The sequence below is a fragment of the Lolium perenne genome, chromosome 6, assembly GCF_019359855.2.
Source record: "Lolium perenne isolate Kyuss_39 chromosome 6, Kyuss_2.0, whole genome shotgun sequence".
NCBI lineage: Eukaryota > Viridiplantae > Streptophyta > Magnoliopsida > Poales > Poaceae > Lolium > Lolium perenne.
The window spans coordinates 197305049-197328147 of NC_067249.2; the positions used below are offsets into that span (position 1 = coordinate 197305049).

The 23099-nt window shown below is 50.7% G+C and overlaps 4 protein-coding genes and 1 long non-coding RNA gene across 5 annotated transcripts; 2 read left to right on the forward strand and 3 right to left on the reverse strand.

The window, feature by feature from the left end:
- Positions 1-335: 335 nt before the first annotated feature.
- On the forward strand, positions 336-2382 carry LOC127306472 (formate dehydrogenase 1, mitochondrial). The gene is made up of 6 exons (XM_051337108.2): positions 336-551; positions 642-813; positions 918-1458; positions 1539-1663; positions 1762-1874; positions 1970-2382. The coding sequence occupies exons 1-6, from the start codon at positions 468-470 to the stop codon at positions 2081-2083; spliced, it is 1149 nt and encodes a 382-aa protein (XP_051193068.1). The 5' UTR covers positions 336-467; the 3' UTR covers positions 2084-2382.
- Positions 2383-3003: 621 nt separating this feature from the next.
- LOC127306471 (histidinol-phosphate aminotransferase, chloroplastic) lies at positions 3004-5679 on the reverse strand. The gene is made up of 9 exons (XM_051337107.2): positions 5377-5679; positions 5060-5143; positions 4639-4793; positions 4458-4555; positions 4232-4340; positions 3980-4137; positions 3747-3889; positions 3514-3654; positions 3004-3275 (listed from the first exon to the last, which is right to left on the reverse strand). The coding sequence occupies exons 1-9, from the start codon at positions 5608-5610 to the stop codon at positions 3141-3143; spliced, it is 1257 nt and encodes a 418-aa protein (XP_051193067.1). The 5' UTR covers positions 5611-5679; the 3' UTR covers positions 3004-3140.
- A 2040-nt stretch (positions 5680-7719) lies between these two features.
- On the forward strand, positions 7720-8523 carry LOC127309390 (uncharacterized). Its single transcript, XR_007857137.1, has 3 exons — positions 7720-7774; positions 7948-8083; positions 8184-8523. It is a non-coding gene; the product is annotated as an uncharacterized lncRNA (long non-coding RNA).
- Positions 8524-17564: 9041 nt separating this feature from the next.
- LOC127306470 (uncharacterized) lies at positions 17565-18850 on the reverse strand. Its single transcript, XM_051337106.2, has one exon. It carries the CDS (start codon positions 18312-18314, stop codon positions 17748-17750), a length of 567 nt encoding a protein of 188 aa, XP_051193066.1. The 5' UTR covers positions 18315-18850; the 3' UTR covers positions 17565-17747.
- A 533-nt stretch (positions 18851-19383) lies between these two features.
- On the reverse strand, positions 19384-22218 carry LOC127306468 (ATP synthase subunit O, mitochondrial). The gene is made up of 6 exons (XM_051337105.2): positions 22056-22218; positions 21786-21839; positions 20965-21208; positions 20550-20662; positions 19842-19928; positions 19384-19758 (listed from the first exon to the last, which is right to left on the reverse strand). The coding sequence occupies exons 1-6, from the start codon at positions 22137-22139 to the stop codon at positions 19639-19641; spliced, it is 702 nt and encodes a 233-aa protein (XP_051193065.1). The 5' UTR covers positions 22140-22218; the 3' UTR covers positions 19384-19638.
- Positions 22219-23099: the final 881 nt, after the last annotated feature.

The window sequence follows — 23099 nt, forward strand, 5'->3', positions numbered from 1 at the left end:
ACCGATGTGACCCGCCGACGGGACGGGACAGCCGTCCTCCCACATCTGTCGGTTCACCCTTAGCAGCCTAGCTTGACTTGCCGGACTTTCGCCTTTCGCATCCCTTGTTGGCACCGCGGAAACGTCCGCTGCGTTGCGCTGCCCTGCCCGGCGATACCCGTACGTGCGACCTCGCGCCACCATCGCAGCGGCAGGCGGGGCCCCCGGCTGCTATTTTTATTCGGCGACCAGCCCGGCCAGGTGCACCTGCTCGACGGCGCGTCGACGTCCGGCGAGAACGTAGCTGATGGGTACTGCACGGCTCCTGCGCCCCTATATATGGGTAGCCGGCTCGGCGCTATATTCCACAGTCCAAGCCTGCCACTCTCAGCAGCACCAGTGTTTGCCACTCTACCTGATCGAGCTCGACCACAACCAGCTTTGATTCCTTCAGTCACTCACCGTCGCCGGATCCTGCCATCGCATCCATGGCCATGAGGAGCGCAACGAAGCAGGTGATCCGGGCCTTGGAGCCGGCTCTCCTCAACGCGCCGGCGACCAGGAGCCTCCATGTAAAACCTTTTTCTTATCAACCTCTAAATTAGACTGCTAGCAGTGTAATCTGCAATGGGACGGTTTTCCTGATCGCATTGCATGTGCAGGCGTCTCCGGGTAGCAAGAAGATCGTGGGCGTCTTCTACAAGGGCGGCGAGTACGCCGGGCAGAACCCAAACTTCGTGGGCTGCGTCGAGAACGCGCTCGGCATCCGCGGCTGGCTCGAGTCGCAGGGCCACCAGTACATCGTCACCGACGACAAGGACGGCCCCAACTGCGGTCAGTCACCGGCCGTTTACACACATCACCTCCAAACTATACTCACCTCCGGCCCGTCCCATCGCACCGTTAATCTTATTACGCATGCATTGCACTCTTTGCAGAGCTGGAGAAGCACATCGCGGACGCGCACGTGTTGATCACCACGCCGTTCCACCCGGCGTACGTGTCGGCGGACCGGATCCGCCGCGGCAAAAACCTCGAGCTGCTCCTCACGGCGGGGATCGGCTCGGACCACGTCGACCTCCCCGCGGCAGCCGCCGCGGGGCTCACCGTCGCCGAGGTCACCGGCAGCAACACGGTGTCGGTGGCGGAGGACCAGCTGATGCGCATCCTCGTCCTCATGCGCAACTTCATCCCCGGGCACCAACAAGCAATCAACGGGGAGTGGGACCTCGCCGGCGTCGCGCACCGCGCCTACGACCTCGAGGGCAAGACGGTGGGCACCGTCGGGGCCGGGCGCATCGGGAAGCTGCTGCTCCAGCGGCTCAAGCCATTCGGGTGCACCCTGCTGTACCATGACAGGCTCAGGATGGACGGCAAGCTGGAGGGGGAGCTTGGGGCGACGTTTGAGGAGGAGCTCGACGCCATGCTGCCCAAGTGCGACGTCGTCGTGCTCAACATGCCACTCACCGAGAAGACAAAGTAAGCTGCAGCACTGATCAGCAATGGCACTCCATGCATGCCCTTGTCCTTGTGATTAATTGCTTCTTTGTGTCTTTCAGAGGCATGTTCAACAAGGAGAAGATCGCCAAGATGAAGAAAGGCGTGATCATAGTCAACAACGCCCGTGGAGCCATCATGGACACGCAGGCAGTGGCAGACGCTTGCAAAAGTGGCCACATCGCTGGTTAATTTCGAGCTGCTCTCTCACTTAACTGTTTAATCAGATGTCATCATGTCAACACACTCTAGCTAACCAGTCTGAACTCCTCCTATTGTCATCAGGATACGGCGGCGACGTGTGGTACCCGCAGCCGGCGCCCAAGGACCACCCGTGGAGGTACATGCCCAACAACGCCATGACCCCTCACATCTCCGGCACCACCATTGACGGCCAGGTAAGTTTCACTTGCACAGCATGCCCTGCTTCAAAGCCTGGCTATGATGTTCTATGGCTAAATGTTCTGAAACGAAAACATTTAACCTGTTGCAGCTGAGGTACGCAGCCGGGGTGAAGGACATGCTGGAGAGGTACTTCAAGGGGCAGGACTTCCCGGAGCCCAACTACATCGTCAAGGAAGGCAAGCTCGCCAGCCAGTACCAGTGAGCATCCATGGAGGCGCAGCAGCACGGAACGCTGTGCCAGTTTCCAGAAACTAAATAAGGATGCTTGGTCGTTGCAATGGCCATCAGCCATAGATATCTCTACCTAATTAAAATGGAATAAGAACTGCTTGCTCTGGTCTGCCATCAGCTTCCTTCACTTCACTGTATTTGGCTGGAACTAGCTAATGAAGTCAAACTGTTCCAAAAAAAAGGTCATGTGAACCTTGAAGAGTGTAGCTCCTTGTACTGTATCGTCACATGAATAATGACTTTGCTAAAAGTAAGATAAGATTGTGACAATGGCGTCTTTATTTTCCATACAACCTTCAACTTTTCCATAAGCAGCCAGACAATGAACTATGCAAAGTCAGAAAGAAGCAGTAACAACCACGAACTCAGCTTCTACAAAAGTCTTGCTCTGAACAATAGCCGTGCTGAAACAGGGTGTACTTGGCTGGAGCTACATAAGTAGTTGAACGCAGGTGTTTTATTGAAAAACTGGTTGGCACTGGTTGGTTTGTAAGCCGAAGAGAGCACCTTACTGATGTTGGAGCCAAGCAAATCTCTACCGGATAGGCTGCATCTAGTGTACTACAAGCCTGGCTAGTTATGGATATGCCAAGTCAGAAAAGAAGCAGTACCAACCAACCAGGAACTCAACTTTTATAGAATGCACTATTCAAATTCTAGTAATGGATACTGCCAACTCCAACAGAGGCAGTACATGATAGGCTGCATTGAATCTACTTGGTATAGTACCTAGCAACTATATGTATGCCAATTCAAAAAGAAGCAGTACTCAAACTCAACTTCTACAAATGCCTTCCCCTGAACAATAATTCTGTTGAACAGGGTGTATGGCTAAATGATTGGACCTACAGAAGTAATTAAACACAGATGTAATTGTTGACCCCTGCTTGGTTTGCAAGCTGAAGAGTGCACTTTATTGATGTTGGAGCGAAGCAAATATCTACTCGATAGGCTGCATCTAGTGTACAAAAAGCCTACCAAGTAGACACATACACATTAATCTCTTCACTGCTCCATCATAAGCAATCTCACAGTTGAAGTGCTTTGAAGCCTTCCATTAGTGCATCAGTGTGCTCCGGCTTTCCAACTGAAATACGAATATAACCCTTCAGTTCCTTCTTGTCATAGTGGCGGATCATCACTCCCATCTTTGCGAGGTCTTCCTGCAAATGTTGTTTCGTCAAATCAGGTGAATGATGTTGCATGTACAATATTGTTTCAATCGGACATATATAGGAAACAAATTTAAAAATGTGAATAGCAATGATCTTGAACACAAATAACCCATATTCAAGCTCCAGGTACTCACATTTTGTCACCTTAAAATCACAATAAACTGGCTATAGTATTTCAATGAAATAAGGCATAAGCTTGGACAGTACAATAATAAGCAAACCGGACCTTTATTTTCTTTGCATCTTTTCCTGATGTGACTTCACAGAGAATGAAATTAGCATGACTGGGAAATGGTTTCAGGTAAGGTATTCCTTTGAGAAGATTGAAAAGCCTCTCCCTCTCTTGTAGTAGCAGATTTTTCACGCTCTTCAAGAATCAAAGGTCCAACAGAGGTGGATTAGCCAAGCTGGAATTTTCAAATTGATTTTGTATGTAAACTATCTCTGTGGAAGATGTACCTCTAGATAGGTTGGGTTCTGCAAGGCAGCACATGCAGAGACTTCTGCTGCCACTGACACATTATATGGCTGCTTGGCCCGCCATAAGTATTCAATAATGCTCAGAGGAAACGCACCATAACCCACACGAAGCCCAGCTAAACCTGTATCACTGATAGCTCGTGAAGAAATCCACTTCCTTTTGATTCTTCGTAACAAATACACACCAAAACGACAGAACACAAATCACACACCTGCTCGTTTGCTAAATGTTCGGAGCACAATCAGATTATCATGCTTCTTAACCCATGTCATCCTTGATTGAAGGCTTGAAAACTCAACATATGCTTCGTCCAGCACTACAAGTACCGGAAGGTCAAGCATCTTTAAAAGATCCTCATCATTGATTACGCTGCAAACAAAATTGAGATGATGATTCTGTAAAATACTGCAATATGAATGACAAACAAATCTATTGCTGCCCCTTTTGAGTGTCAACAACATACCTGCCATCTGGATTGTTCGGAGATGTCAAAAATATGCATTTTGGTTTCTCCTGTTCAACCACTTTGACAATGCTTGCAATGTCTAGGGAGAAATCAGGAAGTCTTGGAACTACAAGAAGGAATGGTGAATGGCATATCAAATCAGGTTCAGAAATCACAGAAGGCTTACTGAATAAAAATGGAAGATCTATACATAAAACATTCGAGGGAATATCAGATGAGCTACCTTTGATGACAAGTGCAGCATTGACTGAAGCATCAAACTCATACATGGTAAAAGTTGGAGGGCAATCTACGATTTTGTCACCTGGTTCAAGTACACATCTGCATTTGCACCATTGATGATTACTCAAGTTTGAGGTTACGAACTCAGCAAAAAGCAGGTACAAGACGAGCTGAACTCTGACCTCATAATTAAATCAATTAGCTCATCTGCACCGCATCCAACAAGTATGTGCTCGAGTCCAAGGCCAGAATCTTCAGCGAGAGCAGCACGCAAGTGGCGGCTTTCAGGATCAGGGTACACATAAGGGAATTTTAAATTTCCTAATGCCGTAGCTACCTGTACACAGATACAGGTGTTCATGAGATACAGAGATGAGAGGTATGGATCATCTACGCTGAGTTTTATTTCTTTTCTTGCTAATCTTCGATACAAACTCAAAAAGATAATTGGTATGCCATTGCTTTTTAATTGAATTTCAGGATACCGTCTGACCAAAGTAGCAATGTTGCTGTTGTGATTGCAATTTTGTGTCCTTGTGAATGCCAAAGTACTACGCCGTAGAGGTCATGAGATTAATCCTCATATGAGAATTCAGTACGTACCTCCGGGGGTGGACCATACGGGTTCTCATTCGCGTCCAGCTTGATTATATCTTCCGGTTTACGCCCAAGCCGAGCAGATAGCACCTAGCAAGAGTTCCCATGTTCAGAGCGCTAGAACAACATCGAGGCATCACGGTTCAACAGTTTGGAAGCTAAATTCGGCACGCTAGGACATTAGATAAGCTCGCCTTCATGTTCCCTTCCAGAGCACAGGTAGGCATTTCCACAAACACATGGCGAGCGCGGTGAGAAGTGGAGCATTTTGCACACTCCACAGTACAGGGAGGTCTAGGAGTTGGAGGCAGGTGGAGGGATACCTCGAAGGGCAGGATGGGCTGGTAGGCGGAGAGGCTCCTGAGGTGGTGCCGGATGAAGGAGTCGCCGCTCGGCCGTGGCTTCGCCTCAGCCGCCGCCGCGGGCTCCTCGACCGGAACGGCGGACGACATGGCGCGGAAGGACACCCTCGACGCCTGGCGGCTCCGCCCCTCGCCGGAGAACTGGGAGACGGCCGGCGACGGGTTCGTGATGCGGCCCCGGACGGAGCAATCCATCGACGGCGCGTGCTGTGGGGAGCCTTTTGGCAGTTCGTGACGGCCGGCCGGCCGAGTTGAATAGAGTAGGTAAAAAACAGGTGCGGCGGCGTTTCGGCCACGTGAGGCGACAAGCGGCGAGGAATGGCACGCCTTGCTTGCGCTTTGAGATTCGTGCTGGAGCAGGACAACCGGGTGTCGCGCCCCGTTCTGCCCGAACCGGTACTCCCTCCGTCCGCAAATATGTGTACATCTAGGTTTTGTGTTTACTCAAACTCTTTAAATTTTAATCAAATATATAGGAAAAAGTAGTAGCATTTATAACACTAATTTAGTATCGTGAGATTCGTTTTAAAATATAGTTTTAAATTATACCAAAATCTCATTATATATGTTGCCACTTTTTTTTCCACGGTTGATCAAAACTTAAAATGTTTGATTTAGTACAAAAGCTAGAAGTACATTTATTTGTGGACGGAGAGAGTATGTTGTTGGGGAAAATTATATTTTAGACTCGGCGAAATGGATCCTGGATTTTAATCCATGTTGTTTGCACCCTACATTTATTAACTTTGGTCTATACTCCGCCTAAACTAAGGGATCTGTTAGTTCTCAGCTAAGTAAGAACTAATTTCGTGCTCAGTCAAGTCCTACATCATTTAATTTACATCATGATTTGTGTTAGTTATGAGTTGCAATGTGAGTTGTAATTAATATTTAATAACATCTGACTGACTAATTTACATTATGATTTGTGTTATTTATGAGTTGCAATGTGAGTTGTAATTGATATTTAATATCATCTAACTAAATAATTTACATTATGATTTGTGTTAGTTATGAGTTGCAATGTGAGTTGTAATTGATATTTAATATCATCTGACTGACAACAAAGTTAGTTCTGAGTCAACTGAGAAATATTAAACTAAACCCTTGAAGCTATTGGAGCTATTTGGTGCACCGAGAAACCGATGATCCCGGACGGGATTAGAGGGGCCCACTAGTCAATATACATACCATAGTCAAATTTGTTGGATGCTGAGGTAGTGGGACCCAAATGTTATCTTCATTCTCGTCTCTAATAACTACTGGCGGGGCAAAATGGATTTGGATCCATGGCCGATGAGCTCACCTAAGGCTGGTGCCAACGCGGGCGCTAGGAGGGGCGCTACCGCCCGCGACGGGGCGAGAGGGAGGCGAGAGCGGGGCGAGACGGTAGCGTCGGGCGGTGGCGCGGGCGCCCGGCGTTAGGGCGCAGTACCGCCCGCCTATAGCCCGCGTTGGAGGCGAGAGCGGGGCGAGAGGGAGGCGATAGCGGTGCTAGTGGGGGCGGTAGGGAGGTGGTAGGGAGGAGAGAGAAGTGAGAGCTGCCACTATAGCCCGTGCACTGGCACCGTGGGGTGAGAGTGAGGTGAGAGTGGGGTGAGAGTGAGGGAAAAGCTGACGTGGCGAGGCTATAGTGGGGTGATGCATTGGCACCAGCCTAACACGACAAGCGAGACGAAATAGGGTAGGACCGCGAGCTCGGGCGGGAGGAAGGAGATTTAGGTTGTACCGGTGTGCTAGGGGGGTGCCGGCGACCTCGGAAGTACGAGTGTGCATAGAAGTCTGAGCTAGGGGCTTGCGAGGAGGAAGACGGCCAGGAGCACCCACTGAATCACCGCGTAGTGGAATCAGAGGGTGCGGACGGCGCATATGTCAGCGGCCTCGGCGCGGGGGCCGGCGAGAAGGTAGAGGGAGATGCTCGAAGCGGACCAGAGCATGGAAATCCGCGTCGGGGTCGTCGGCGGCCATCCCTCCCGATGGCCGGCAAAGATCGGCGTCTCTCTTCCTCTTCTATGTGTGACGGACGAGAGGATAAGGGGTTGAGTAAAAAAAAGATACCACACGATCGGCATCGGACGCGCGGAAGCCTGGAACCGTCCCACCCCCGTATAAATTTGCCACACCGTTCCCCTTTCCGAAACCCTAAATCGGTCGCGCTGCGTCCGACGATCCACCATGAAGAACAAGAGCAAAATTCAAAAGGAGGAACGAGTGAAGTCCGAAATCAGGTAAGATCTTCTTGCCGTTAGGGAGTAGGAATATCTGCGTCAGTCCAGAGGTTAACTTATGTGCGGTTGTTGCAGGGTCAAATCCGGTTGTCGATAAGGGGCCTCTCAAGACCAAAACGACCTTTAGGGAGGTAATAGTGTCATCATGTTGCATTCTTAGTTACAGCGTTCTCAAAGTTTTTTAACTGATTATTTGGGGCCCAGATCACGAAAACTGCCTCTGATGAGGTAATAGTGGCTGGTGCATGCTCGGTGATAGTGTTCTGAAAATTCCAGATATTGATTTTACTCTCTGGTTGAGCAGGGTTATATTAATAGGCTTGGTCTCCGGAGATATCTTTTATCAAGGAGGTCTGTACCCGAGGTACACAAGAGGGGTCAACCAATGAAGTACTGCATTTACCTGAGACATCTAACACTAGGAGGGGGAGGGCGATCTGGTATAGAATTAAGCATATCTTTGTTCGTGATGTCAAAAAAAAAATTGAATGCTTGTCAGATTTTCTTGGTATTTGTTATTAATTGCAATTGCAATTTCAGGGACAAAATAGCTGAGTGGTGATCTTTCGAACCATCGGATGAAGTCCCTGATTTACTATCTCCGGATCATCATGTCAGGAAGCTCGTTATCTTCATTCAATGTTGGAAGTTTGTCATCTTCAATGTCGGAAGTTTGTTATCTTCAGTATTGGCAAGTAGGTGCTTAATAAAAGATACCTATTTGAGGAATTGTATCTCTTAGTGCTGTAGTAGTAATACAGAAAAATCCAAATGCTGCTAGCTGTCTGCTGCAGCTTGGATTTGTGTAAGCTTCTACGTATATATTTTGTGAATCTAAGTTTGAGTTCCATGAGTCTGTCAATGTATCGTGCCTATGTTTGTTTGAGGCATTTCAGGAGTTGGACTGAATCACCCCTGATTTGATGTGTGGTCTGGACACGAAAATAACCTCTAGCGGTGCTCCCCATTTGTTTGGACTGGCAACTTTTTAACCAGGGCTAGCTGGTCTGTATATAAAATATAGTTTAAATAATCACATAATGCAGATCTCTTGGCTAATTTCAAATCCAAATCTACAAAATACTTTGAGATGAAACCAACTCAGTACTTTAGTATTTTGCATGGTCTGTGAGACTCAGTACTCAGTAGAGATAGATAAAAAAAAGTCATAGGCAAGTGCTTCTATGCTTTCCAAAACTCTCTTTTGCATGTTTTCCAGAGCAGGGCGCTAATCCCACCTGATTTGCAAAACTGACGTCACCCTAAACTCCTCATTCGTTATGGTTCTCCAGTTCGTCTCAGGAGGAGGCTGCCGGCCGGATGCACTATTGGGAACGTGGATAGGATGTCCGTGCTGGTTCCTCTCGCGATTTTGGCGATTCAAATTCAAACCTGCGCCGGCCGGCGGAGGGGCACTCGATGGCGGCGTGCGATGGCGGCCGGGGCTGGGGAAGCCTTCGGTCGGCGCCTTCGCCGGGGGAGGGGATGAGCCGTGGGAGGTTCTAGGCCCTTGCCCTGGAGGAGGATGAAGAGGGGTCGTCGGAGGAAGGGGAGGGAGATGCAGGGGAAGGGGACGCGGGCTCGGGCTCAGAGGAAAGCTCCTCCCCACGCCGCCCGACGCAGTCGATCTCCCTGGTTGGTTTCATTAGAAGGGTTGAAGAGATGGGCGGGGAGCTCCGCCATGGCCGTCGGGCAGCTTTCACTCCCGGAGGGAAGGGGTCCAGGTTCTGCGCGGGTGCTGCCGCTCCGAGATTTGGCCGGCCGTGGGTGGAGGCGTCCGCGGTCGGAAGCTAGGCGAGGAGCTCACCCAAGAGGTGGGGACGTGTACACGATGGCCTAGGTCTCCTCCAAACTTTGGGGAGGGTCAACATCTTTGCAAGATTTGGGGTGGACCGACACCCTAGGAGGACAACGGTGACCTTGGGAAGGGCTAAGAGCATCTCCAGCCGCGTCCTCCAAAGCGTCCCCCAAAGCGATTTGGGACGCGCCGGACAAAAAAACCGTTCCACCCGCGTCCCCCAAAGCCCATTTTTGTCCGGCGCGCCCCCATACGGTGTCCGGCGCCCCGAGCCTGTCCCCGTCCCACAGGGGATGCACCGGGCACGCCGGACACAACGAAAAACGAGGCGGGGAGTGGCGGGGCCGACGCGTCAGTGGCTCGGAAGCCTAAAACCCCGTCGCCTACCTTTGGTCAAGCGATGTTAATGGCGTCCCTGTTTTTCCAGGCGACGCAGGGACGCGTCTCGTCGTGCATGGCCGCGTGGCCGTCCGCGCCGGCGTTATTGCGTGCAACCACCCGCTGCCGCCGCTGTTTAAAGACGCCCAACAGTTTCTCACCGCTCACAAACCTTCTCGTCGCCGCCGCCTCCCCCCTCCCAGATCTTCTCCTCGTCTCTCCAAAAAATGTCGAGCTCGTCCTCCCGCAAGATCGCCGCGGCGAACGGCTTCGGCCGCGGCAGCCTCACCGTGGCGGAGGCATGGGCGATGTACCACGCCCGGTATCCAGTCCCGCCGGACATGCGGCTGCCAAGCAGCGGCGGCTGGAAGATGGCCGTGAACGGCATTGGCGTTCCGCCGCCGCCGAAGCCGCGCACGGACCAATGGTGGGACGCCGTCAAGGCCCGTCGGGCTCAACTCAACGCCCAGGAGCGGTTGGATCCGACGTGGGCGGTCGACAACAACGACACCTGGTGGACGACGTACTTCAAGGCGAAGTACGACATCGAGATGCACAGCACGGAGGGGCTCGTCGGCGGCCCCAATAGCTGGAACAAGGACGGCCGCGCCCTGTTCTGGGGCGTTCCGGGGCGCACCCTCGACAACGTCATCCGCGGCATCCGCAACGGCGCTCCAAGGCTGGAGATGCCGTCGTCGCCGCCGTCGTCTCCTCAATGGCAGCCGAGGAGGACGACCTCGTCCTCCTCGCACTCTTCTTCCTCAGGACCGGCGCGATCGATGCCGTCCTCGTCTTACCGGTCGGCGCCGTACACCGTTCCCAAACGGGAGGTGAAGGAGGAGCCGGCGACGCCCGTCAACACGAGGCGTGGCGGCAGCGGCAGCAAGGGAGGCGCGGCGGCGCCCTCCTCATCCCGAAGCCTGAGGTGAAGGAGGAGCCGGAGGAAGCGTCGCAGGCGGCGCTGGCAGAGTATGAGCGGCAGCAGCGGCTCATCGCCAGCAGCGACGACCCCGAGGACTGCCCAGGTCTGCGGGCGGCGTTCTTGGCGTCCATGAACGACAAGGACGCCTGGAGGGGCGACCTCGACGCGGCGATTGCCTTGTCCATCCGCGACTCCGGCAAGCCGCTGGTGGACCTCACCGACGATGGCGAGGCAGGACGAAGCGGCGCGGTGAAGGACGAGCCCGTCGACGAGCCCGTCGGTGAGCGCGTCAAGCAGGAGGTCGTCACCGACGACATGTACAACTTCCAGCAGTACTACGACGCCTCCGGCCGCCGCAAGTGGTTCTAGATTAGGTTTAGTTCAAATTTAGTCAAATTTCGTTCGAATCTATGTAAGTTTGGACGAATCTTAGTTCGAATTTCGGCATTGAATAGATCCGCAGATAAGAAGATTTGTCCATCTTGGAGATGACATTAGTTGGAATATAGGCGGAAACCACTCCAGTTGGGCATACTCGTTAAGTTTAAAATTTCCGAATTTTTGTTTGGGGGACGCGACTGGGGAGCGACGTCCCCCAAAGGTGGCACGAACGAAACACGTCCCCCAAACGCTCAATCCGGCGCGGTTTGGGGGATGCTTTGGGGGACGCGACTGGAGATGCTCTAAGTGCTCTGCAGCCGCCCGGACGGCCCTCCCCTCCTCGACAGGACCCAGCCACTAGGATCTCGGCTCTTGCCAAACGACATCGCGTGTGATGCTCCTCTCACGGAGGTCCTCGATGCATGCCTACCTCCGCCACTACATGCTTCCCAAATCCGACACCCCACCAAGCTCACCTCCAGCCGCATCCTACCTTCGGCGACGCACCGAGGCGAAATTTTGACATAAAGAACCATCTTCCCCAACAAATTGTCAAAAAAGACCACCTATAAATGAAATTGTCAAAAAAAAACCACCTACGAGTGGCGGCACGGCCTGCCAGGCGACACGTAGCACCTACCGCTGCAGCTCGTGGCGGCAGGCCCTGCCGCCTTTACATATGGCGGCACGTTAGGCCAGCCATGGTCGCCGTCAGCCGCCGTTGGACGGAGTGGGCCCTGCCGCCACAGCCCTTGGCGGCAGGATTGCGTGGCAAGGTGGCCGACGCTACCTCCATAGCCCGTGGCGGCACCCCTGCTAGATCACACAAAATCAATTAATAGACTAGATCAGTAGATTGTATATATCCTGGCGGGCAGGTCCTAGCTAGCTACAGGCATACGTACAGTACAGGTGCAGCGATGGCATCTTTTAATTCGGTTCTGCCTCCCCGTGATCTTGTTTGGGCAATTCCTAGGCTAAATACTGTGCTCAGGCATCTCCACCGGGGCAACCCGAAATGGTAGAAATCAACCACGCATCCATTTGCGTCGGGTGGCTCCAGCGGCACGACGCATACTTTTTTCCCATGATAAAAACCATAATTTACATTAATAAAGAAACATAAAAAGACTTAGAAAGGTCATAAAGGCCTGCTAAAACCTAGCTAATGGCTACGGCTCGTCGTCGGTGACGAGGTCGATGAACTCCGGCGTCGGCCATTGAAGCTGGTACGCCGGCGGTGGAGGAGGAAGGGCATGCTGCGGCAACTGCGGCAAGACCGTCAGCGGCGCAGGAGTTTGTGGTGAAGGTGGCCACGTATCCCAGGCCGTTAAAGGAGCAACAGCCGACACGCGGTCGTTGGAACTCGTCGGCGTGGCCGGAGGAGTCGCCGGCCTCCCCTGCGCGAGCGTCGACTCGCGAAGCTGGATTGCGAGTCCGTCCCACATAGCGAGATCGTTGAGCTCGTCGAGCTCGCTATTGGCCAGTGCCAGTGCCATGGCAATGGCTTCGACCTCGCTAATGTCCGGCAGCTCGGTCTCCGGATCCCTCGCCGGCCCGCCGTCGTCGTGGTCGTTGTCTGCGCGCTCCGCCTGCTCGTCCTCGTCCTCGTCGTCGTTCTCCTCTTCTTCCGCGGCGATCTCACGGTCGAAGTAGTCGAGGTCGCCGACGTATCCAGCTCGGCGGCGCTCGTCGAACTCCCACGTCCCGAACGACAGTTGTAGGAGTTCAGCGCGTACGTCGAATCTTCTTGGAGATCGGCCGGCAAGATCGCTCGGCGGCGGCACCTCGTCACGGCGCTCTCGGCCCTCACGTGCCAGGGGTGGGGGGTGGGGGGACCGGCACGCTCCTGGAGTTGAGGTACCAGCCTTCAATGTCCTGCCACTGCGACGCCGCCCACTAGTGCACGCTCCAGGAAGCCGAGGTGCGCCATTAACGCGGACCCTGAAAAGCTGCAGCGCGCCGCCCGTAATTTATGTCGTGGATCTATGCCGTTGCCAGGCGCATCTATGCTGCAGAGGCACAAACCTGCCGCGTTTACGCGCTGCGGATGGCCCGATCACTATGTGTCGTCCCGCTGAAGCGGGTACCAGACGCATTTTCGGCCCACGCTTCCGTTTGGGTCGCCCTACCCTAAAACTAGTAGCACAATGTCACACAACGGTCTTCGTCCCCAGCTATGCGGCTATGTCTATGGATCCCCAACTATCTCTTGCTCACGGTGCCAAACAACCATAGCATATACTATGTACACGGGAAGAGAGATGAAGTAGTAGTACAAGGCAACGGCAAGTGTTTTAAAAAGAAAGTAGTAGCTAGGGTCGATTCAGCCAGCAGTTGTGCAGCAGTGGTTCAGCTGTGCCGCCAATGGCTGTGGCGGCGGGGCCCACTCCGATCTGATGGTGGCTGACGGCAATCACAGCCGAACTAGGTAAAAGCAAGTACAATAGAGTCCAGTCAGCTGACTATAAGACATTAAATAATATATTTTAGATGAGTTGGAGGAGAGAGAAGAGAAGAGAGAAGGAAGGTGGGCTACTATGCAATAGTCAGCTCTTGCACGTGCTCCTAGGTACTTTGTGAGAGTGAAAGGTGGGACATATGTTAGTAAAGTGCTTCATTCTTATAGCCAACTATTATACATGTTAGCTATAAGATGACTACAAATGATATGGCATCTTGTTATAGCCAGCCAGTTCGCTATACTATTGTAATTGCTCTAATGGCGGCAGGGCCTGCCACCACGAGCTCTGACGGCATGTGCCACGTGTCACCTGGCAGGCCGTGCCGCCACTAAGAGGTGATCTTTTTTGGCAATTTTATTCACAGGTGATCTTTTTTGACAATTCGTTGGAGCAGGTGGTCTTTTATGTCAAAATTTCCACCGAGGCAACCTTCTCACGTCGGCATCATATGGGCAAAGTCCCCTTCTTGAACAAAAGAATCAGCTTAACATAGTGGTTGAGCCAGGCCATCGCCTTTTAATCCACACACTATCATTCGGGCCTTATAAGTAGATCACCGCATGCCATCTTCCACCAATGGACATTAAATATGACAGTCGGAGTACCAATTTATAATTTCATTTCCATGCTATAGAAAACAGGTCTAATATTTGATTGGTAAGTTGAGAGTACGAACGACAAAGCCGGTTAAATCCAGGTAAATGCAAACAGCAAACACCATGCAAAGTTTAGAACTTGAGCGTGGATGAGCTCGTTTATTTTGCTGTTGGGATTCTAACCTCCGAAACTTAGTTTGCACGGAGTTATGGGTTTAAAATACTTATTCGATATGTCTGTTGGTCTCAAACATAATTGAAATACGATTATTTTGTGAAACATGCAGCAGTGACGTTAGCACTGATGTCAGCAGTTTATTTTATTTTTTTGCCAAAATGTTTCGCAACGTTACCCATGTCTATGTTCTTGTTCATAAAATTTCACTCATATTTCAATTATTAGTTTTACAATAGATGGATGCCAAAAACCTCACTAATCTCAAAGCAGTCAGGGAACGAATACCGGCGCCTGTAGAATGGCCGCTATCGTCAGATTATGGCGTCGGCCATGAGGCACCGAGGCGCGCGGCTTACGAAGGATTCCGGCTGCCGCCACGAGCGCGCGAGGAAACTCGTCGGCCAAGGCCCAAGGCGATTGGCAGCGCGCGCGGCGCACGAGAGATTCTGCGACCGCGGGCATCTCCTCGCTCTCGGCCACGGCACGGCGAGACACGGCGCGGCGAACGCGGGCCGAAGCCGTGTCGGCTGAGCGAAGCTAGCCGCACCTGCGTGCACGTGCGGTGGTGCCCCGGCATGCCGCCGCAGCCAACATGTGGGCACGGCCAGGTCGCGTTCCGGCGTACGGGAAGCTTGCTTGTGCTTGGCCCCGTGTCCGGCGCCTGATATCTCGCGGCCGTTCTAGAGCGCGGTGGAGATCGCATCAGGCGTGTAGCTTGATTTGGATTGGATCTTGTGGAGTCGTGGTCGTACGTAGTACTCCTCGTCTCCTGGAGCTGACAAGCAAGAAACAATCGTCATACTGATCGAGTACGTACATGATCCACCCGGCTGATTGACCGATACCGACCGCGGCAACGACGTGCGTGCGTTTCATGGCTCCCGTTTGGGATTATTGTATAATTAATTCACTCTCGGAATACATCCAAACCAAATAGTAGCAGCACAGTACTGTGATGAAGACCATTTCGATTTCTCCCTAAAAAATAGACCATTTCTATTCCAAGATGTGGATGATCATGCATTTGCATTGGGTCTATATTCTCAATCGTGAACTCCTGTGTGTGGGGGCTGGGGAAACATTTCGAGGCGGTAGACACTATTGTTTCGAGAGCAAGCAAAGACATGTACGTACTAGGGCTAGTCTGAAGTTAGCCACCACCGACATCACAACCGCAAATGAAGAAGAACATTTCCTCAGCTAAGCAAGATTGCCGCATCTTGGGCACCTCCGCGTGATTGTGTCTGCACTTGGGCTCTAACTGAACGTCCATTGTCGATGCACAACCCACCCTTGATTCTTGGAAGAGGTGGCAAGTAGATGGCAGGACATGGCCGGTTTAGAGAAAGGCACCGTCTTGAACTTATCGGGGACAATGCGAAAGAAGTGGAAAACCATGCTTGGAAGTTTTAAAATATCATGCAAAAAAATATACATGCAAAAAATGAATTCGTGTATGTGCGTGTAAATCATAAAATTTTAATATGAACATATTTGTAAACAAATCACAAGATGTACACAAGTTCCAAATTTTGCAACTTAACACAACGATTTCTGATCTTGTAATTTTTGCACAATTGGCAAATTTTCCTAACTTGCTCTTAGAATTTGTAAGAATGAGTCTCTAACATACATGCTTTTTTTTTTGCTTTTTTATTTAAACGGAAGGCTCGAAAGCCCAGCTTTGAATTAACAAAGTCATCAACCGGCTAGGAGTTACAACAAGACACCACACCACACACACCATGGCAACAAAGATACAAGGGTACACACAGAACGAATTACAACACTGCACTAAGAGCGAGGAAGCTTGTAGACGTGCAGATCGCCGCTGTTTGGCACCAAGGACACCAGCCGGAGGCACGGCGAGGCACTGCCCGGAGCAGAATTGTAGTCTTGAATCCGAGGAGAACAGCCAGGACTCCGAGCACCAGAAGCACCAACCTGTTCTCATGCTGAAGAGGTCCCCTGCCCTCTCGCCTGGCTCGAAGGCGTCGAACCATCGGACATGAGAGAAGCTGACCCGAGAGCTGCAGAGGTGTTGGGCTCCGGACCCGGCGCCACCCTGGAGAAGACTACCTTGACGGCCACATTGCCGAGCACTTTGGACACCCACAAGCAACGAGAAATCCGCCGGAAGCACCTATAGAGGACGGGGCAGACTGTCGTCGACACACGCATACGGGCTAGAGATCACCGCAGTTGCTCAAGGACCGACATTGCCCAATGCTGCAGCCTTCAGCTCCGCCACCCTACCCAAACCTCCCTAGGCGGCGCCTCCAAGAAGGTCATGGCGCAATAGCGCGTCGCCGCCGCCCAATCAGCGAGATTTTGGACTTTCGTCCGGGAGGTGGGGAAAAGGTGAGCAAGAGCCAAGGCCCGCAGCTACTACCTCGGAAACCGACGCGAACCGAAGATCCACGCCGCAGACGCCACCCGCCGCACAACCCGAGGAGTCGAGGGCGCCGGATCGAGGGACCCACCACGATTCCCGCCGCAGGACATCGGGGGAGACGAAACCAACACCCTCGCCGCTCGTTGACCAGACGCATCGGGGCCACCCACCCGAGGGATCCCATATCTGGGCCCGCCGCCGCCACCCATGGCCACGGGCACGCCGTCGCAGGGCCGCGCAAGCCAGCCAGAAGCCGCGCCGCCACCCCGCTGGAGAAGCGTCTTCACCACGCCGTGGTCAGGCCACCGCACCGCCGCGCCAGACGTCGAGCACGGCGCCCCCCGCCGATCACGCGCCAGCCCGCGCCACCACAGCCACGCGGGGGAGAGAGATGCCCCGCCGCCCCGGGGCTTTGCCCGGCGCGCCCTCTGGCGACGGCGAGGGAGGGACGGGAAGAGGAGGGGCTGGAGGTTGGGCGAGGGAGGGATGGAAAGTCCGAAATAAGGTTTTTGGACTTCTATAAAAAAAATCAGGATCAGATGTGCCTAGGTCCAGACCATGGTTCTCACAGAGAGGCGAAGCTTTCAACGCTCTGACTTCTCTCTTAATCGTGCTGCGCATCTTTGAGTTCAACAGCCTAGTGCTGAGTGTAGATCATGTCGGTGGGAATAAGATGGTATCACCACCCCGTTTCTTCCTTTTTTGTATAATTAACCAGACATGATTGTGTCTCCACTAGGGCTGGTGCATAAATGAGCTCATGTTACTTTCACAGAAAAGAAGAAACTACTGTTTCTACAGTGTGATCAGTTAATAACCTGTGTTGTCCAGGTTTTGTTCCTTAATCTGGTACACTCATCATATACATATACCGTAATATGTACAGCTCGAGAAGCAACGCAATACCCAAATGATAAAAATCCATACTGGAAAGTAGAAACCTCATTTGGGAACTGCAGCTCGATCGGATTGAACCGGCCGGCCGTGATGCCTAGTCGTCGCACACTCTCTCTAGGACAACCGGCAAGCTCAGGCCTGCGTACATCTTGTCCTCCGCAGACACCGGATCCCCCTGCTCGGTCCGGCCCCAGAAGCTCCCGAACCAGAAGAGCCCCTCCTGCTGCACCAGCTCCTCCCACACGGCGTCGCCGTCGTCGTCGTCGACGGCGAAGCATCTCTCTTTCCAGCCGCCGCCGTCTCTGCCATCGTCGTCCATGGCGAAGCACCTCTCTTTCCAGCTATCGTCGCTGTCGCTGCACTCCCCTCCGTGGAAATTCCTGAACGTGGCTTCAAAATCGCCGTCCAGTAGCTCCTGGAGGCTCCTCATGCCAGACGACGAGACGCTTCGGGAGCGACCCCTCTTCGCCGCGGCTGACGATCTCCTCTTGTGCCATCTCCTGAGGATGATCCTCTTGGACTTGACCACCACCTTCCTGGGCAGCCGGACGAAGAGGAACACGGTGATCTGCAGCACCAGGCACGGGCAGCAGCAGCACACCACCACGCAGTCCATGGCCACCAGCCCGGCCTCTGCCGCGCACGTTGGCGACAGCGACATCGGTGGCGGCGGAGGTCAGAGACTGCCGGAGGGGGCGACGGAGAGGTGGGTGGAGGAGAGGGCATGGAGGAATTAGCCAGAGTCTGGCTAGCTACTTAGCTTGGCCTAACTGCATGGCTTGCTTGGAGGAGCGGGGCAGAGGTTCCGGTTGCTTGGGCTGCTCAAGTAGTGACTTGAGGGACCGATCTCGTTGATTCTTCCAAGCCAACTCACCTCCTCGATTGCCCCCCGCTTAATACGGCCAAGCTAGAGCTAGGCGTTTCGTGCACCGAAGTTTGGTCTACGCATCAAGGAAGCCAGAGGCAAACCCACACGTATAATGTGAGTGCGTCCACGTGATGGTGTGGCCTCTTTTTGTGTTTGAGACTCTCTTGGGTCAATCAGTTAACAGATTTCTGTGTGTGAGACACGGGTAGAGGAGGTATCGTGAAACGGAAAGGGTTCGGTTTCAGAGCTATTCTTGGACAGTTGGACTGGTTGTGAGTGCCTGCCAACGGAAAACAGCCAAATGAGATAAGAAATGATGTTTGTTTCAGTAAGCGAGGAGCAAGTTCCCCTTTTTAGAGGAGCCAATAGGACATATTACCAGCACACCTGAGTCGTGTGTAAAATTCCAATCATTTGGAGATTTATGGTTATGTGCTGAAACTGTCATATGGCATGATGGTGTACATATATCCACTTCAAGTATATATTCTGGGCTGCTAGATTGAACCGCTGGATATGATCCGTATCTAAGACCTGGGTAGTCTAATCAAAAGCTCATGGTCCCATGGAAAATGCTTTGAAAAATGTCATTTTCAAATTACTTCATACCCCAACTTTTAATAGAAAATTATAAACACATTAAAAACTCTGGCCGTTGTGGATTTAGGGTTATCCAAGTCATGTGTCCTGATGAGGTATATATATCCACTTCAGGTTTGTACTAGGATGCTAGGTTGAACCGCTAGATATCTAGGAGTGGTACATCTGGATGCTCAATTCAAAAGCTCATGGTCCCATGGAAAATGCAGTCAAATATATCGTCATCAAAATCATTTCATACCCCAGTAAACAAAGAGAGCACTTGAACAGATGATTACAAACACTTGAATTAAAAACTTTCCATGGCCTCTCTTCATGTTTTATCCACGTTTTTTTTGGCAGAAAGGAAATTAAGATTGTTCAGCGGGCCTCCAGCCCTCAAGACAAAATAAAGCATAGTGCCGTTCTCTTATAAAGGAAAGCTTTTATTTCAAGGCCAAGTCGAAGAAGTAGACATGAGGGAACCTTCAGCAGCACAGCCACTCAACTCTGGCGTTGCTTTTGATCCAAAAGGCAGTTAGAAATCAACGGGCTGCCTCAAGAAAGACTCCATTTGCTTCGCCCTGGTCTTGATCGACATATCAAACACCTTCTGCCCAAATTCAATCACTAGTCCTCCCATAATGCTGTAGTCAATCTGCAGGTGACAACACAATTGAAAGTTTTCAGCATTAACTTACACCTTGCACTAAAGACACAACTCGGGGATCAAGGACCTACCTTCTGTTCAACCAAGATAGTTTTGTCTTTTCCAAGGATATCTTGCAAGGTCTCCTTGAGTTCTTTCTCCTCCTTCTCAGGAAGTGGCTACCGGCATAAAATAGATAAGTTAGCAACCAAAACCAACTGTTCTCAAACAATAAGGAACTATAACAGAAGTACGCAAGCTTAAAAAAATGTAAGGTGATTTTTTCACAATTTGTTTGAGCAAAAGTGGCATACAATAATAGCTTGTGCGATCATGAATGAAATAGCTCCTCGTTAACATGTGTTACATCTGAATTTAAAGATAATCTCATCAAGAGCATTCTCCAACAGAGTTTGTCAAATTAAAACATATCGACTTCCCGTGATGACATTTAGTACAAAATGTTTCATCATGTCAATCAAATAAAAGGCTTCCTACTGCGTACTGCCAGTGCAATTAGTTTCAGATCAACTTCCACTACACCAACTCAGGATATGAATTTCTGTTCATGCCAGTAACTTCTGAAAAGTTAACTGCATACAAACTTTTGCAAACAAAACCTACTTTTATCTCCATGTGTAATGGAACCCAATTTTCAGCTTGAAAGAATGAGGTGTAGCTAACTACAGGGACATATCAAAAAAACAACAGTAAACCAGTAAGGCACCAAAGACTTCAACAACTTAATATTTCTAGTAGCAATAGAAAATAAATAGTGGGAGATCGGGCTAAAAACTTACAACAACAGTCCTGACAACAACTTTAACCTCCCCCTTATGTGCCATGGTCAAATCAACAAATCTATCCGCAATGCGCTCAACAAACTTCAGTCTTCCATTGGATGCCAGTACCACTACATATAAAACAAAAAAATTAGACGCAGACAATACCTAATAATTAAATTTTACAGTGTATGCATATCATCACTTAATAGTGCTATCAATTCTACAGAAAGGTAAATTGTTGATTAAGAGAGCAACACTGGAAACAAAAGAACTGAAAATGGTCCAATGCATTTGGGTCGGTACATTAGTAATTCAGATGCTGCACAAAAGCTATAGCTTGGTTTCTCGACTGTAACAAAGTTATTATAAGCACACCTAGAATAAACTTTATAAGACATGATAAGTTGAGTGGATTGGATTGGAAGCATACGCAAGAAATTCTTTGTGACGTCAGAAAACCCAGCTTCAGAGAAAATATCAGTTACAGCCTTCACCCTGGTTTCTTTGGGCACAGACGAGTCCTTCAAGAACTGAGAAAACATAGGGCTCTTCTTGGTTGCCGCCACGATATCGCGGATCTCAGATTCAACTTTGTCCAGCGAATTTGCTTTGGCTGCTGCAAGGAACAGCGCACTGGCGTAGTTGCCAGTACCGCCATACAGAGCCTCTGGAACCTATTGTGAAATAAGAACACGACTAACAACATCACAAGGACATTCCAGGAGTAGAATAACAGCTAACGCCAAGGACATTCCAGGAAGAACAATAACAGGGACATTTACTGAGTTGCACTATCGGAAACTGGAAACAGATTATGTAAGAAATACGATCAAGAGAATAGATCTATCAATGGCATTGACCTTCTTGTGCTACAATTGATATACCAAACAAATGCAAGATGAACTTAGCGTCTTTGGTGAGTAAACTGGTTTCAGATATCACTACAGCATGTGATGGCCATAAGGGAGGTTACACTCAACAGAAGATAAAATGGTTTAACATCAGTAAGGTATTGGGTTTCTCAAAATCAGAACGTTTCCAACATAGTGACATACGGAACCCGAAATGAAAAACAGTGAGTGCACGCAGGGAAACAGGAACAGCTGCATGATCCCTAGGCAGTGATAAGTTGACCAAATCATCATAGCAATCTGCGCTACTCAACGAACATAAATAGAAATCTCGCGGTGCGACTACACATCCGCAGGCCGCACCACAACCGCCGGAATCAGACGGTTGATCTGAGGTTACCTTGATCTGCTTCTGGGAAGGCTTCGACGCCTGCGTCGCGAGCCCCCTTGACACCTGCACGTCGTAAACCAGCACGTCAAACCCCCGCAAAATTAACCACAAGAGAAATCCGACGGACAAACGATTCGGCTGGACGACAGATTCAAATCCCGGCCGAAAAAATGCAAGGAATACAAGGGAAACCTAGATCGGGTAAGGGGATCGAAATTTGACGGAAATGGCGTCTCCGTTTGAGGCAAACGAAGCGGGGCGAGGGGAGGGGGGCGGGACCTGAGCGACGGCGGCGGATTCGGCGGCCGCGAGGTGGGCTTGGAGGAGGGGGAGGCCGGATCTGAGGTGCCGCGCCGCCGCCATTTCCGGTTGGTTCCGCGGTGGTGGAGAGCGAAACCTAGGAGGAGATCGGGTCGGGGTCGGGGAGGAGGAAGAGAGTAGGAGGAGGCTGCGCCAGGGTCCCGTAGAACGCGAGGAGGAAAAGGTGGAGGCGATGCAACCACTAGGGCCACGAACACTGTGAAACAGCCCAGTGGTGAGCCCTTGTGGCCCATGTATTAGGCCTTTTCTGGCCTTTCAGGAAAGGCTCTGTGGGCTTACCTTGTTCCATGCGATCCATTTTAAATTATTGTGCATTGGTCAAATTTAGAGTTCATAAATTTTCAGCAAACATAGGGAAAAAAATGCCAACATCTATTGTGTCAAATCAATATTATTTGAATCATCATGAAATGCACTTGCGTACTATTGTATGCATCTGGTACTGTAAACATTGATTTCTTTTCCTATAAAATAAATTAACATTTCAACATTTGACTTCGGCGAAACCTAATAACTAAGGTACTATGAAACGGAGTGGCCGCGTAGACACCACGACTGGAACTCCAACCTGATTGTTCTCGATAAGCACGCCGTGTTCTGAATCCGAATATCATCTCTATGACTCGGCAACCTCATCAAAGCAGGCTGATACATCGTCAATACAACTTTTTAGGATGTGATTTCTCAACACACTAGTAGAAAACAAGGCTTTTGTTCGAAGCCCCTAGGAGTTTTAGTTTCGGTTCAAATAGAAACCGAGACTAATGAGCCGCATTAGTCTTGATAGAACGGCACGGGCCACAGAACCCTTTAGTCCCGGTTCGTTTGGAACATTTAGTCCCGGTTAATAATACCAACTGGAACTAAAGAGGTTCCAGCAGGTTGCCACCTGGATCATCTTTTTAGCTTTATAAAATACAAAAGAAATTGATAGAAAAATTCAAAAAAATACAATCTTTTGAAATTCTTGTATGTTACAAAACCTACTATTAGGGGAAAATA